The sequence below is a fragment of the Frieseomelitta varia genome, unplaced genomic scaffold (genome assembly GCF_011392965.1).
Source record: "Frieseomelitta varia isolate USP_RPSP 00005682 unplaced genomic scaffold, Fvar_1.2 scaffold_642, whole genome shotgun sequence".
Classification (NCBI taxonomy): Eukaryota; Metazoa; Arthropoda; class Insecta; order Hymenoptera; family Apidae; genus Frieseomelitta; species Frieseomelitta varia.
In genome coordinates, this window is record NW_025110415.1 from 78250 (window position 1) to 94051 (window position 15802).

At 41.0% G+C, this 15802-nt stretch overlaps 1 protein-coding gene across 3 annotated transcripts; it reads right to left on the bottom strand.

The window, feature by feature from the left end:
- Positions 1-2231: 2231 nt before the first annotated feature.
- Positions 2232-11867, bottom strand: LOC122534815 (serine-rich adhesin for platelets-like). 3 transcript variants are annotated; one of them, XM_043665785.1, is made up of 3 exons: positions 10710-11867; positions 4126-4836; positions 2232-4083 (listed from the first exon to the last, which is right to left on the bottom strand). In XM_043665785.1, exons 1-3 carry the CDS (start codon positions 10765-10767, stop codon positions 3227-3229), a joined length of 1626 nt encoding a protein of 541 aa, XP_043521720.1. In that variant the 5' UTR covers positions 10768-11867; the 3' UTR covers positions 2232-3226. The 3 variants fall into 3 exon arrangements, with proteins under 3 accessions (XP_043521720.1, XP_043521719.1, XP_043521721.1); XM_043665784.1 differs by having other exon boundaries at positions 2232-4836; positions 10710-11866; XM_043665786.1 differs by lacking the exon at positions 10710-11867 and adding an exon at positions 5821-5900 and having other exon boundaries at positions 2232-4836.
- Between the last annotated feature and the right edge of the window lie 3935 nt (positions 11868-15802).

The following is a 15802-nucleotide window of genomic DNA, read 5'->3' on the forward strand; positions in this document are numbered from 1 at the left end:
TCCCCCTTCACCAAAAAAAAAAAAAAAAAAAAAAGAAAGGAAAAGAAAAATGGAAGGAATGAAATTCGATTAGATAATTGTTACCGATTATGCAAGGTTCGAACGCGAAAACCAAATTGCAGTCACAATGAACGCCTCTCGTCTATTTCAGCGATCTCGTGCAGTTTCTAGGCCTGCTGACGTAATCGATGTTGCATTAATTAAACAAAGAAGACATCAATACCCAATCACGCGCCATTTACGCCATTTGCGTGTTTATATACGTACTCGTACGTAATGTACATTCATGAAAGTACTTACACAGGATCATAGGCGTAGCGAGGGCCGGATATATTTCTATAATATAACCAAATTTCTGCAAAATTGGAAATGTAATTGAAGACAGATATTTCGCATGGTACCAGAGAGAGGGAGATATATATATATATATATATATATATATATTTTCATGGAAACTGTCAGACAATGATCCAAAGAGAAAATTTGTATCTACATATGGTAAGTATAGGGTTGGCCAAAAAATCACTTCCTACTGAAATAAATCGATAATTTTAAATTTAACTGTAAGATTAATTTTTTCTTACATTTCGATGTTTTGGCAATATTCTGTATACATATTGTTGTAGAATAGGAAGAAAAGAAGAAAGGAAGGAAGGAAAACAAGAGGAAGAAGAAGGAAAAAAAGAGAGAGAAACGAGACTAACAATAAAACTAATTATTATCATTATTATTATTAGCGAATGCGTGATGTTCGGTTAAGTGGTTGAAAAGAAATGGAAGAACGGCGCGGTGGTCCGCGATGGTAGTACACGTACAACGGAATACATTCGCGTAGGTCGTCCGACGACGCGACGCGCGCGACGGTGGTCAGCTGGCGCCAACGCTCTGGCCAACCTCCCACCAGACGGTATATCGCCTTGTTAATCTTGCTTCCCGTGTGTGTATATGTACTCGCCACCACTCTCTTTTTCTCTCTCTCTACCTAAATTCCGCGACTCCTTTCGTTTTTCGACCTCATGCCCGTGACGCGGTGTCTTGTTACCGCGACTCACTGGCTCGTCGCAGTAAGCTGCAACTTATGATTCATGATTCACGACTCACGACTCGTAACGACCGTGGTTACATTGTCACTGTGGTCACCACGTAATCGTTCAAATCGGTATCGATATTTCGATGTCAACGTATGGTTGACTAGATCGTTCGACAAGAAAAAACAGATAGGAAGATTCGTGCCGATTTTTTTTTTCTTTTTTTTTGACGTCATAGACGAAAATGACACGTTAGACGAAAATGACACGTTAGACGAAAATGACAGCGAGCGATTATGTTATTATTCGCTTCGTGCGATCTCCAAAAATTAAGCGATACCTGTGAAAAAAAATGAAACGCAGCTGCCTCTGTTTCTTAGCAGGTGTGCGTAGCTATATGGTTCCTTCTTGTATCGGGGCCCGTACACGTTAAAGCGCGAGCAACTCACTTCTTTGGGCTCGCGCGCGATATGACGATGTTTCTTGTTTCGTTTTAACCAACATCCAATCGAATGGTAAAATCGTTGATCGAATCGCGATTTCATTCAATAATGTACATACACGATTATTTTGCAGGAGCGACTTCTTTCTTACGATCAGTCTTTGGATTTATCTGCGAAAACGTGCATCGCAAAGAGATTAACCACTTGCGCTGGCAACTGATTGCGGACCATAACGAGTGACCGGACCATATATAACAATTCGTCGCTATGACATCACTGGATAGAAATTATTGAGAAGTAATAAATTTATTATTTGTTTTGTCTGGGTTATACTTAAATATACTTAAAACTGAGAAAATATTGCAATTTTAAGACGAAAAGTTCGCGACGTGCGTGGCACGTTATTTCGACGCAAGAGGTTAACTACTTGCGTTGGCAACTAATTGCGGACCGTAACGAGTGACCAAATTGTATACAACAATTTGTCGCTTTGTTTTTGAACTCGTCGGTATGATATCACTGGATAGAAACGATTGAGAAGTAATAAATTTATTATTTGTTTTGCCTAGTTTGTTTTACTTAAATATGCTTAAAACTATTACAGAGAAAATATTACAATTTTAGGACAAAAAATTCTCGACGTGCGTGGCACGTCATTCCAGCGTAAGAGGTTAAGTACTCGTACGGATACGAACACTAGAACAAAGGCGAGGATCATCTATCGGTTTCAATAATAAAACGCCGATAATTGGCTTTTATGTTTGTTTCATGTTTTATTTATTCGAATTATTAGTAGAAGTAGACGCGAGCCATGTATAAACTCGCAGTAATTTTACAATATGCATTTGTAGATGGATGGATGCACGTATTGACAGTTTACAACGAACTTTATCGAACGAAATATGCACGACCAGTGCACTGCTCGCACCGTAAGTATGCATTTTGTCGAAATCTATTCTATACCGTGAGAATAGTACCTCGTTTTTCCACATTTTGCCATCGATTCGTGATTCGATGACGCGCTTTTGCCTTTGCAAAATTATCATTGTCATCACCATTGTCGTTCTCATCGTCATTTATCGTCTCACTGAATCGATGATTGGCGATTCGAACGAACAAACGAAAATCTTTGCAACCGATGTCGATTGTAACGTTTCAGTCATGATTCGGAGATGCTCCATCTTTTCGTTGATACACTGGTCGTCGATCCTTGTTATTTCAGTTTTTAGGTTTCGGACTCTGCGAGCGTTTTTCTCCGCTGGATCTCAAAGTGTGACTTTGCCGCTTTGTGAGATAATACAAAAACGATTCCAGGCCTCGAATTCGTATTGCAGTACACACTTCTGGTTTGCCTGCGTGATACTTCTGGTACGCATTGTTATTTTTTGGAAAAAAAACTCACACGCCAAATTAACCGAGATTTATGGAGGATCTATGGGCACGCAGATAATCTCCAATTTGAGCAAGCCAAAGAACTTTTATCAAAGAACGTACTATAATTATCAATTATAGTCTGATGATTGGTTTAAACATCATGCGGCCGTCAAAGTGTCAACGCAACCGACTACATACTTTCGAAAAAACGCCACTTGGCGATGCGATACAGTTTACAGCTTGTAAAACGCCGGTGGAATCTCGACCTTAACAATCGGTGGGTTTGACGAGAGTCGACGTACGTACACATATATACACATACATAGGTATACAAGTGTTGGATCGCGCTTCTTTTTTGAATTCAAACGAGAGAGTGGGTGCTCAGTCTTCTTTTCTCTTTCTCAGTTTACCCTCGGTCTGTATGGTTTTAGACACGAGGTCTACGCAAGCCCCTAGCGAAGCGCCGTTGATTGGCTCGCCCTCGTCGATGATATCAACGATCTTCCCGAGGGTCATGATGTAACTACACGCGATCCTCAACACGGACAGCTTCGAGAGCTTTTGATTGTGCGAGTACGCGGGTATGGCGCGCCTCAGCGTGTCGAACGCGGCGCTTATCGTATGGACTCGCGTTCGTTCCCTGGCGTTCGCCTCTATTCTCCTTTCGCGCGTCATGTTTTTGTAGTTTCTCTGTTGGCCCGCTGTCGGCTGTTGCCTCGCCAGGCTGTTCTGGACGCTCGTCATCGTCACTGTGGTCGTCGACGTGCTCACCACCGCTGTTATCATCGCGGCCGTTGTCTCCGTTATCGAGCAGGATCGATGATTTTGTTGGCGGGACGATTGAGACGATGATGACGAAGACGAAGACGAAGACGAAGAAGACGAAGAAGAGGAAGAAGAAGATGAGGAGGTAGACGAAGAGGACGATGTCAAGGACAACGACGAAGACGACGACAACGACGATAACAGAGATGAAGATAACGAAGAAGCGTTCGCACGTTCCACAGAGTACGAGTCAGTTTTCTCGTAGTTACCGTTCACCGCTGGGTGAGAGGGTACTCTGGCAGTCACGTCGCCCCTCAGAACGAGCGACAAGGGTTCCTCTTGCAGTAGTCTGGGGTGCGCGACAGGAGATGGTGTCGCGGTCGACGAGAGCATCGTCTCGGACGTGGACGTTGCACACGAGGTTGCAACGTCGTCCAGTTTCTCACGCGAGACTTCTCGATTTTCGTTTCGAAGCGCGCGCGTTTCAGGGCACGACTGTCGCGCCCCGTTGGCCAAACTCTCTCGACTTTGCGACTCGAATTGTTTCCGAAGGGGGTCCTCCTCTTTGGTCTTTTTACCAAACGACGTGTCGCCATCGTCGGAATCGTGGCCACGATCTGAATTACTTTGTCGATGGTTGTCGTTGTCGTCGTCGTTCTCGTGATCGCAGTCGTTCTTCTGGCAGCAATGCTGATGATGATGGTGATGGTGGAGACGGTGACGATGATGATGATGATGATTGTGGTGATGATGATGATGGTGATGATGATGATGGTTGTTGTTAATCCGATTCGAAATCGTGGAGGGAATCGTGGACGACGACAAGTTCGTTAGCAAGGAGAAAACACAGGTTGTCGATTGATCGGCTAGAGTCTCTTTCGCAGTTGCAATCGAAGGTAAAGGGTGTTTCGCGTCGATGGTCTTGCTGCTGGTGTAACTCCACGGTCGAAACGGGCTCGGTGATCGAAGAAGCGTTCTGGTCGATTCCTCGTCTGGCATGGTTTCTTCCTCGATTCCCTGGAATCTGCGCTTCTTCAACGGAGCTGTGCTCGGCTCGTGAATTTTCCGTGGCTCGGCCAACTTTCTTTTATTCTTCAACGATATCGGGGTTATCTGCACCTCGAGACTGTCTTCGGAGGCACTCGGTGAACGTAGATCCGATATGTCGTCCTCGTCTCCGCCGCTGCAGAAACCGGCGTCCTTTTCCGAACTGGACATTGCACCGACTGAAACGAAAAAGCAGTCACGCAATGTACCAAATTTATGTAACAGTTGCGCGAGACTCTGTGGTCGAATTACATATACACAGTTTTAATTTAACACCCTTTGTACTCAACTGTTCCCTGTAAGGGGACATCGTAGTTCAATTTTATATCTAACAGCTAAAATTATAAATGACAGATTATAAATATAATATTATATAATATAATAATATATAATAATATATAATTATAAATTATAAATAAATTTTATAGTTGCTAATAATTATAATGAATGCAGGTATGGTGTTGTACGATATAATATAGTATAACGACGTAAGAGGAATAGTAAAATTTCAAAAGAAGAAATTCTTGAGGATAGAGGCAGTCGTGAATCAATTGACACTCATTGTTTGTTATTCGAATAATTCACATAAACTGAACTTCTTACTGCTTCTTACGAAAGTTTATAAAATGGTGAAGGAAATTTTTCAGAAGATTGAAACTACGTATGTATCATTAACTTCTATATATATACTATACTTGGTGATTACTTCAAACGAAATCACATATTAGAGAAATATGTAATCAACAAAATTTCGTGCTAAATATCATTTAAACAGAATGATTGTTTCCAATTCATCATTTTATTTAAAGAGATACTCGCTCGTAAATAAATTGCTGGTGGATAATACAAAAAATGTTTCCGAGGGCAAAGAATTAAAAGAAATACGCGTTTTAATTTAATATTAAACCTTTTAAAATAAAACGTTCAGTGACATTTCTGAATGAAAGAAGGGAAAAAAGGTAAAAAGAGAGAGAAAAAGAAAGAAAGGGAAACGACGGTCTGATATTATCCTTTTGAATAGTGTGTGTACAAACTGTAAACTGTCATGCGAGAACAAATTATCAGATCATTGAATATTTTAACGAATGTTAGAAATAGGAGCGAGATAACACGGTTCGGTTGAGGATAACATTGTGCACTTTAGGTGATAACGATTTACGCACCTGGTAGCAGTTTGATAGTTTCTGTAAGGAAGTCATCGTTACGATAAGATGCTATCTTTCTCTCGCGCTCGCTCTCTCTTCTCTCTCTCTCTCTCTCTCTCTCTCTCTCTCTCTCTCTCTCTCTCTCTCTCTCTCTGTACCCTTCGCGTCAAACATCTGTCTAGTTTCGACGAAACAGCACGCCAGTACTTACAACTTGCATAGTCGTAGGGAACTTGCGTCGTGATTCTTCGTCTTTCGACCGATGCTATGTGCACAAAACAGACAGAAAGAGAGAGAGAGAGAGAGAGAGAGAGAGAGAGAGAGAGAGAGAGAGAGACGGAAAATCAGAATTCGCGATCTCTCGAATATCAAATTTTTGATATTCCACAATTTCGTTCAACTCGCACAATTCGAGGAGATATGACAGTGAACAGATATAGAATTGTCTCATGATATAGATTTCGCATTTTTTAGGAACATACAATAGTCCCCGCTTAAACGTCCGTCGCCATCTCCACAAATTCTTGGAATTGGGACTATTTCACTTCACGTTACCTTAAAATCCGACCTACCAAAGGCCGCATGCCACTTGCAAAGCGATATTGGCAGAATACACCTCCCCACTTAAGCGTCTGTTTAAGTAGGGACTAGTCTGATCCCGAATGTAGACTTGCGCTGGCAACTGATTGCGGACCATAACGAATGACCAAACCGTATACGATAATTCGTCGCTTTCTTTTTGAACTCGCCGGTATGATATCATTGGATAGAAATTATTGAGAAGTAACCAATTTATTATTTGTTTTGCCTGGGTTATACTTAAAATACACTTAAAACTGAGAAAATATTACAATTTTGGGACAAAAAATTCTCGACGTGCGTAACACGTCATTCCAGCGCAAGAGGTTAACTACTTGCGCTGACAACTGATTGCGAACCATAACGAGTGACCAAACCGTATACGATAATTCGTCGCTTTCTTTTCGAACTCGCCGGTATATCACTGAATAGAAATTGTTGAGAAGTAATAAGTTTATTATTTGTTTTACTTGAATATACTTAAAACTGAGAAAATATAGCAATTTCTGGACAAAAAATTCTCGACGTGCGTAACACGTCATTCCAGCGCAAGAGGTTAACCACTTGCGCTGGCAACTGATTGCAGACCATAACGAGTGACCAAATCGTATACGATAATTCGTAGCTTTCTTTTTGAACTCGTCGGTATGATATCATTGGATAGAAATTATTGAGAAGTAACCAATTTATTATTTGTTTTGTCTGGGTTATACTTAAAATATACTTAAAATTGAGAAAATATTGCAATCGTGGCACGTCATTTCAGTGCAAGAGGTTAAGTAGGGACTAGCGTACCGTGTTAGCGCAACTTGAAACAAAAGTGGGAAAGGTGCGCGACTCACGCACGCCTCTAATTTATTTTCGCAAATATCACCACCACTCGCCAATATACATATTACGCCATGCATCTTTGTCGTCTGGTTCGGCAATTGTTCAAACAGAGCGAAATAATATCTAGACATCTGTGTAAACTCGCGTGAACGTGTACACGTACTACTAACCGCAGACTGGATATCTCCTATCGTATTTTCGTCAGGGGTGTACTAACAGATAGCCGTGCGATGGCGTGATGTGTATATTTTGATGCTTTTTTTCCCTCTGCCAATTCTCTTCTACTAGAGAGAAAAAGAGAGAGAGAGATGCTGTCTCTCCTCAGGTATTTACACGCCCCCTGGTATTCTTTTTTCGTATTTTTCATCTGAATTTCATTCGTAGATTCGGTACAATGTGCAACAACAAACATCGATACGATACGAGTAAGAAACAATCGTAAAAATAGAAAACAAATGGAATGAAAATCGAAAAAACAGAATTGGATTGAGAACGTGGCGGGCGATTCCAAGCTTCACTGTGGTCGCGTTTCAAAATTGACGATTAAACGTAAGTACATAACGTAGAGCTTCGTCATTTATTTCGTGGAAGCAGTGATTGTTCTCTCTTCTGGTTCTCGACGCGACCTAACGTACTAGAAATAGTAAAGTTTAACGGACTCTCGTGGCTGCGGCTCTTTGCGATTTAATTAATAACGTCGACGAATCAAGAAAAAAAAAAGGAATAATCATCAACGAACATTTAAAGGCGTACGAGGAGACATGTGCAGCCACGTCTAAAAAGTCAATTGTTTTTCAGACAAGAAGTACGTAGCGTATAAATGTAATATATTCTGAAAGCAAATCTTGAGCGAAAACGCTTTATGTGGGATCGTTTCTAACAAGATGGTCTGGAAAGAAGATGGTCTAGTGATACGCACATGTAGAGAGAGAAAGAGAGAGAGGGAGGAAGAGAGAGAGAGAGAGAGAGTCGAAGACGGCGCGGCGGTCACCAGATGGTCGTGCGGGAGCAATGTTTAAATCGATTGCATTGGCGTCGCATCGACTTTAGCACTTCTCATTTTCTTTCTTCCTTTTGAATTGATCATTCAAAATTAGAAAATACATCGTAAACGTTTTTTAAAACGAGAATAACATTATCTTTCAGTTGCATCGTTCAAATATTAACGTAATAAGGCAAAGGCAGTCATGACAATAAACCTAAAGCTTCTAAGAATATGCGAACAGTGCGATTGCAATATCAAACAGCCCTGAGTGAATCTTGATCGAGCGAATATACCGTACGCATATACGTATGTAAATAAGTAAGTGATAAATAAATAAGTACACGTGTATATACATATACAGGGTGAATAGAAAAGAGGACTCATAACTTCTAGAGTGGATAGTACTCGTCGAAACATAAAAAAAAAATCCTAACAAACATGGGTCGAAAAATTATAACAATAGTTTCGATTTTTTCGTTTCGGTTGAAATGCTTGCAACATGTCCGGGGAATCTTTGAAAGGATGTAATTGTTTGATACAAAGGTGTCAAAGTAGAAATGGAAGGATGACATGTAGAAAACCTCCTGTAATCAGAAAAAGAAGAAATTACAAGGTAAACCACTACTTACATACAGTATGCCAACTCTCGAGGAAGCGAAGAAATTCGTTTCTTCGGTCGAAACAAAAATCCAACACTCCATTTATAACTTTTAAAAAATTATTAATCCGTTACAACTTTTCTTTTCTCATGTTTCGACGAGTCTATCCTTTTTTTTTTTTCTATTCATCCTGTATGCACTGGCTACGAGCTGTTAAGAAAAGTCTCGCAATAGTGTTTTAGTGTCCCAGGAATCCGAAAGGAAGGCGGCAGGAAGACAAACGGAAAGGTGAAAAGGTGGAGAAAGAATGAACGTGGCGGGGAATCTTTCGATCGGAAGTGGTGAGTAGCAAACGATTAGGGCCTGGCCAGCAGATGGATGGAAGAAGGATCGGTGGTAGCAAGAATGAGGAACGATTAAACGGCAAACGCGGGGAACAGGTCCGTGGGGATAGAAGAGGTGTTCGGTTCGGCTCGATTCAGGTAGCAGGTGCAACTTTGTGTACAAGTGGGTGGAAGGAAAGAGTGTTGGACGTTTACCGTAGCATTCGTTCCCTCCCTTTCTACCTGTGCGTACCTCTACCTCGCGCACAATAGAATATCGATTACATTGGACAGTTTCCGACCATTGAACTAGTAATTATGTTGTGGAAACGATCATTTGCAATTGCAAAAGCAAATGGTTCCAAAAATCGAAACAACGAAACGAGCGAAACTTTACCAAGCGAAAGACCTTTCTTCCGGACGTAAACGCTCGCTCCGTAAACGTAAACACGCAGACACGTTCGTCGTATCTTTCCGCGTCGAGATCAAACGATCGAGTCGAGACGATCATTCTTTTCGTATCTCGGTGTTAATCCGAGGTGAACGTTCCTCGATCGATTATAAAACGCTTTTCCTTCGCCGTACGTTATACGATATACGATAGCGTGTATAAACATCTCGCGGTAAGAATTGATCGTAACTTTCAGAAATTTGAAGAAAAACGAAATACCTAAAGAACGTGAGAGAGAATGAAAAGCAAGAGGAAAAGAGGAAATGAGAACGAAGAGAAGAAAGAAGAAGGAATAGGAGGGAAAGTGGAACAAAAGCAACGTTCGGAGAGGTGTGAAACGAAATACACATACACGTGTATTGGGTACTGTAGCCGTGAGATTAAAAAAAACGGTAAGAGATTTCGAGTTTGGTCAAGAGGTCGTTTGTTTCGTACAAGTCGGTTCGCCTGCTAGTCGTGTGAGCCAACCCACGCTGGCGCCGCCGCCGCGCCCTGTCTCTCTTGTCGCATTCTCCTCTTTTATCGAATGCTACTTCTTCCTTCTCCCACCGTCTCGCCGTTTTCCACGGATCGCGTTCTCTCTCAACTCTTCAACTCTTAACTGTCTTCCGTCCCCCCACTCCTTGCTCCGTATGGGCATTATAAGCTCTACTATCTCTCTTTATCGCGATGTCGGTTTTACGGTCTGACATGACTTGACTTGACTTGACTCGACTCGACTCGACTCGGCTTGGCTTGACTTGCAGTGTGTTGCTGCCACGGAACCAGAATAATCCCGGAGGCGACTGGCGCCGTTCATAATGACAATTATCGTATCGTTCTTTGCAGACTATCAATCGGCCGAGCGACGATGACGACGACGACGACGACCATCACCACCGTGATAAAAATGATATTTTCTATCGCGACAATGATCGGAGCGTCGACGAGACCGAGTTAGCAAAGTCGTTCAAACTTTCGCGTTGCTATATTATTTCTATCTATCGCAAACGAAACAAATTAATTGAAAATCGACTGAAGGAAGATGGAAAAGATGGTAAGAATTAATATAAATATATATATGTATATATATTATACGTTAGAAGGATCGAGTTGATCATTTCTCACGTTTTAAGCTGAAGTTTTTCAGAGATATTCACCTTTCATCAAAGCCGACAACTCGGAAGCTGATTCCACAACGTGACTGGTCATTTTCATTGGAGATAAACTAGAGACAAGAAGACGCGTCGTTTTCTACGTTTTCGCCGTTAAGCACCAAGTTTCTTTTGCGCTTGATCACCACACGCGCGTTACTTCATCCGTGCATACACTACTTTTTACGGAGTAAAAACTACGAACACGTGTCGCGGGACAGGTTTACGGGTTGCGCCGGTAGCCGGGTTGCAACTCTTTGCCTCCTTCTTCCTGTGCTATCTGTAGCTTCGACTTGCTCTCTTTTCTTTTCCAACAGCAGTTCCCCTGATTTTTCTTTCTCTCCCTCGGGCCACTCTTTATCATCAGTGCGTGTGTTTGAGCTTCGTCACCTTCTTGCGAGCAATCATCGAAAAGTCGAGAATTACAGGAAGAAAACAGATCATGGCCACGATCGCGAGGCTTTGTGCGAAAATTTGCTCGCGTACGTGCGCAGTAAACTTGATTCGACTTTAGAAGACCGAGTGTAACAACCGAGATAACGGAGCACGTCCTTACTCGAGCGCGGCCGACAACGTACTAAGTTTGTACTCTCCTCGTGCGTTCGAACCACTTTCATCTCACACGCGTACGATGGAGTCCCAACTGGTTTTGCCTGTGTGACTTTGCTGCCTCTAACATTACCACCACTACCTCTGCATTACCACTACCACCGCACTGCCACTACCACTACCACTACCACTACCACTGTCACAAACCACTACCACTACCACTATCACTACTTATATATACCATCATTGGCATCGATGCCATCGATTTTATGGATACTATCACTAGTACCAACGCGTATCGAATGTTGTTGTTTCTTCTCTCAGCCTCTGCATGATTTCGCTCCGTTCGCGATGCATCGTACGTACACGTCGGCTTTAGCACCAACACACTGTGGCGCCGAGGCGCCCGAAAGTCGAGTAAGCATCGTCTCGCCGCGCTTGGAAACTCGATCGGATCACACGACACGGATGAACACGGTATTCAGTTTGCCATTCAACGGGGTCGAGCATCTCGCTATAAGGAGTATCCCACACGAGTAGCGTTATCATCAATGACAATGGCAATGGTGTTGGTGGTGGTGGATTGGAATGACGAAGTCGCGCGGTGCTGATGTGTTGGTATTACGTACTTGGTAGTAGTGTTGGCGCTAACGTTGGTGACGATGGCAGGCGAAACAAACGGGGAGGAGGTGTACGGCGCGCTTTGTTGGCCGCAAGAGGCAGCGGGGGCCGACAGAACGGCGCCAGCCGGCCGAGAGTTTGACTCGGTTTCTCTGTGCGTTGCGTCGCGCCACGCCACGCCACGCCACGCCACGCCGCGCCGCGCCGTCCCGTCCATCTTTCTTCCCTGCCTCGCCGCTCCTCTCTTCATCCTTTTTTCTTTTTTTCTTCCTCTTCTTCTTCTTCTTCTTCCCTGTATCTTACCTCATCTCACCGGTCTATCTCTCTCTCTCTCTCTCTTTCACTCTTCCCTCTTTACGTCGTCATCTCGTGTCTCTCTTTCCTTCTACACTCGTTTCATTCCTTCCTTCTTCTCTTTCTCTCTCATCGAGTTTTTCGTTGCCGTTTCAGACATCGTTTCAGACTCGATTCCGAGTCAACCACCCGCGGTGGAAGGATCGTAACGTCGCGTCGACGCTGTCGCCTCTGCCCCGCATGCGAAAGAAACGCCAGACTGCGAGATCTATCCTCTACCAATGAGAGAGACTCTCTTGAGCATTTTGCCAAGGATCCAACTACCTACCTACCTACCTACCTACCTACCTACCTACCTACCTACCTACCTACCTACCTACCTACCTACCTACCTTCCTACCTACCTACCTACTCACCTACCTACCTACATACCTACCTATCTATCAATCTACTTATCTCCGTCTCTACAACCTACCTACCACTCCTTTAAACATTCAACCGTATTATCTTTCTTTCCATTATCTTTGCCTCGACAGATTCTCTATTCTTGAAATCTCAGATGCTGTGAATCCTTTGCACGGCGGAACCAGAATTCTCTCTTCTCAAGCTGGTAGCCAAAATCTTGGTCTTCCAGCTTTCTCTCCTTGCGTTAATATGTATTCGTTCGAACGAATGGTGTTCCCAAGGTCGATCGACATGTGGTATGAAAACAGGAGAAAAGGTGTGGCTTTCGTCCTTGTTCAGTTATTGTATTTATTATTCGAAAACTGTTGAAAATCTTGCCGCAATATTCATTGTCGTTCCGGGTATGCTCGGTATGACCGGGCGATGTGTCATAAAGGACGTATGTTCGCCATCTGTGTAAACCGTGAAGTCCTAATCCTTGTTTCAGCTCGACACGGCTGGTACATATTGGTCAACGCTCTGGTACGATCTGGTCATACACACACACGTGTGCGTCGTTTCGTCGTTCTAATCGTCTATACTTTGTATTTACATGCATATTTGGCACGCGCGTGTGTACTATTATTATATTTAAGCGGTATCACGGCCAGTGGCAACTTTGATCGTTGTCTCCTCTACTCGAGAAACGCACGAAATTGGAACCGATCGATCGGCGCGCGTGATCGATATTCTCGACAATGTACAGCAACAACCGAGAGATGCAGTGGCTGATAAAACGCGCGTGTAACTATTCTCCGACAGACGTGAGCGTGTAATCACGCCCCTCGATTAGACTGCGGATTTTCACGCATTTGTGAGAAATTTAAGCAAAGAATGGACACACCGTGCGCAAATATATAAAGTATTAAAAGTAGGGTGCTTGTTGTAATATTTGTACTGTTTATAGTAATAATATTTACACTATTTTATATATATTTATGTAATTATAATAATAATGTTATAGCATTCATATAATTATAATTATTATATAAAATATTATTAAGATTATTACTATAAATACTACTATATATATATATATATATATATGTATGATATTATAAATATTTCATTTTTTATAATATTTTATATATATTTATATAATTATAATAATAATGTTACTATTTATATAATTATAATTATTATATTTATATTATAATAATAATAATGTTATAGTATTTATAATAATAATATTAACAGTATAATATTCAGTACATTTTATATATATTTATATAATAATAATAATAATAATAATGTTACTATTTATATAATTATAATTATTATATAAAATAATATTTATATTATAATAATAGTAATGTTAGAGTATTTATAGTAATAATATTATTACTAATAATAATATTTATAACATTTTATATATATTTATATAATTATAATAATAATGTTATAGTGTTTATATAGTTACAATTATTATATACAATATTATAAATATTATTACTATAAATACTACTATATATATATATATATATATATATATATATATATATTTGTAATATTATAAAATATAAATATTATATTTATATAGTTATAATAATAAATTTATAGAAATAATATTATAGTATTTATAGTAATAATATTAATAGTATAATATTCAGGTATTTAAGTATTTAGTAGTGTTGTAATATTTATATTACGGTGACGAGTAGTTATCACTTGTGGTTCTTCACTCTTGTGGTTCTGTCACGCGGCGGTGGAATCGCGTATCACCGTGAACGAGGCTCGCACAAACGATTTTCCGTGTCACGCGCGCAAAAAAATTCAAAATTTGAATCGTGACGTTAATCATAATTGGACGAGATAAATTGGTTACTGAACGCGTGACTCGATTTCTTCCCCGACGTGTACGAATGGTGTTCGTACTTACGAGTTCGAAAAACATCGCGCGTTTCACGCATTTACACGAGTATACGATTTCACGGATAGTTTAGACCTTGAGGAAAGAAGGAAGAGAACCCCCGTTGCGAACGTTTGGTACGGTATCTGCGAAACATATGCGCGGATAGGGGTGCCTTGAGGGTATTAAAGAGAGAGAGAGAGAGAGAGAGAGAAGGCGACCGAGCGGCAGCTCATCCGATTTGTCGGGATGCGTGTGTCTACCAGATGTGACGAAAATGGCCAAGGAAATCCCCAAGGGCGTCGACCATCGTTCTCGCAAGACGAGATGTATTCGTCCGAGTTTTATCGTTCGATTCGCCCCGTCGATTCTGTCAGAAACCATCGACGACCGCAGCGTTTCGTCTTTTCGTCCTTTTCCTTATTTGCTCTTCTCTCCTCCCCTCGTTTCATTTTTTCCTTCTTTCCTTCCATTCCTTCCGTTCTCCGAGGAGACGAAATTACATGTACCATCACTGTCCCATATCAAGAATTTACACGCTATGCAAAAACTAACGTCAGTGATGAATAAGATGCACAGGAATGAAGATTCACAACGTAGCAAATGATTTTTTTACCGAGAAATTCCTTTCAGCAGATTAATCAAGAAAGAAAGAATTACATTGGCTCGATTAAGGACAGGACTCACCTTAAACGATAACTCTAATGAACACTTAATCAAGAAGACTGACTGTGCAACAGATGTCAATAATCTGTCATAGTACAACAAAATTCTACATGATGAACAAATAGAGAAAACTTCATAGGATTCATCTCATCACTGCCCTGACTTTCCAAAATCATTTAAAAGGAACATTTCAATACTTGATGGACGTAAATCTATACTACAAAATATAAATAACGTAAGTGTCTAATCGCTAATGACGTCGATGTCGCGTGCGTTCTAACAGCGACTTTATGGTTCTGGACGTAACGGCGTGGATGTAATTATACTTCGAATAACGTTAACAGTTGGTTTTATCATTTGATTATTTAGACTCGCAGTGTCTAATAGTTCTCTTCTTTTCTTCTCAAGTTTCTTAATTTAATACTGCAGACGCGTACGTTCTAACAGCGACTTTATGGTTCTGGATGTAATGGCGTGGATTTAATGTTTATACTTCGAATAATGTTAACAGTTGGTTTTATTATTTAATTATTTAAACTCGCATTAATAGTACCCTTCTTTTCTTCTTAAGTTTCTTCATTTAATATTGCAGACACGTGCGTTCTAACAGCGACTTTATAGTTCTGAACTCGTGGATGTAATATTTATATTTCAAATAACGTTAACAGTTGGTTTT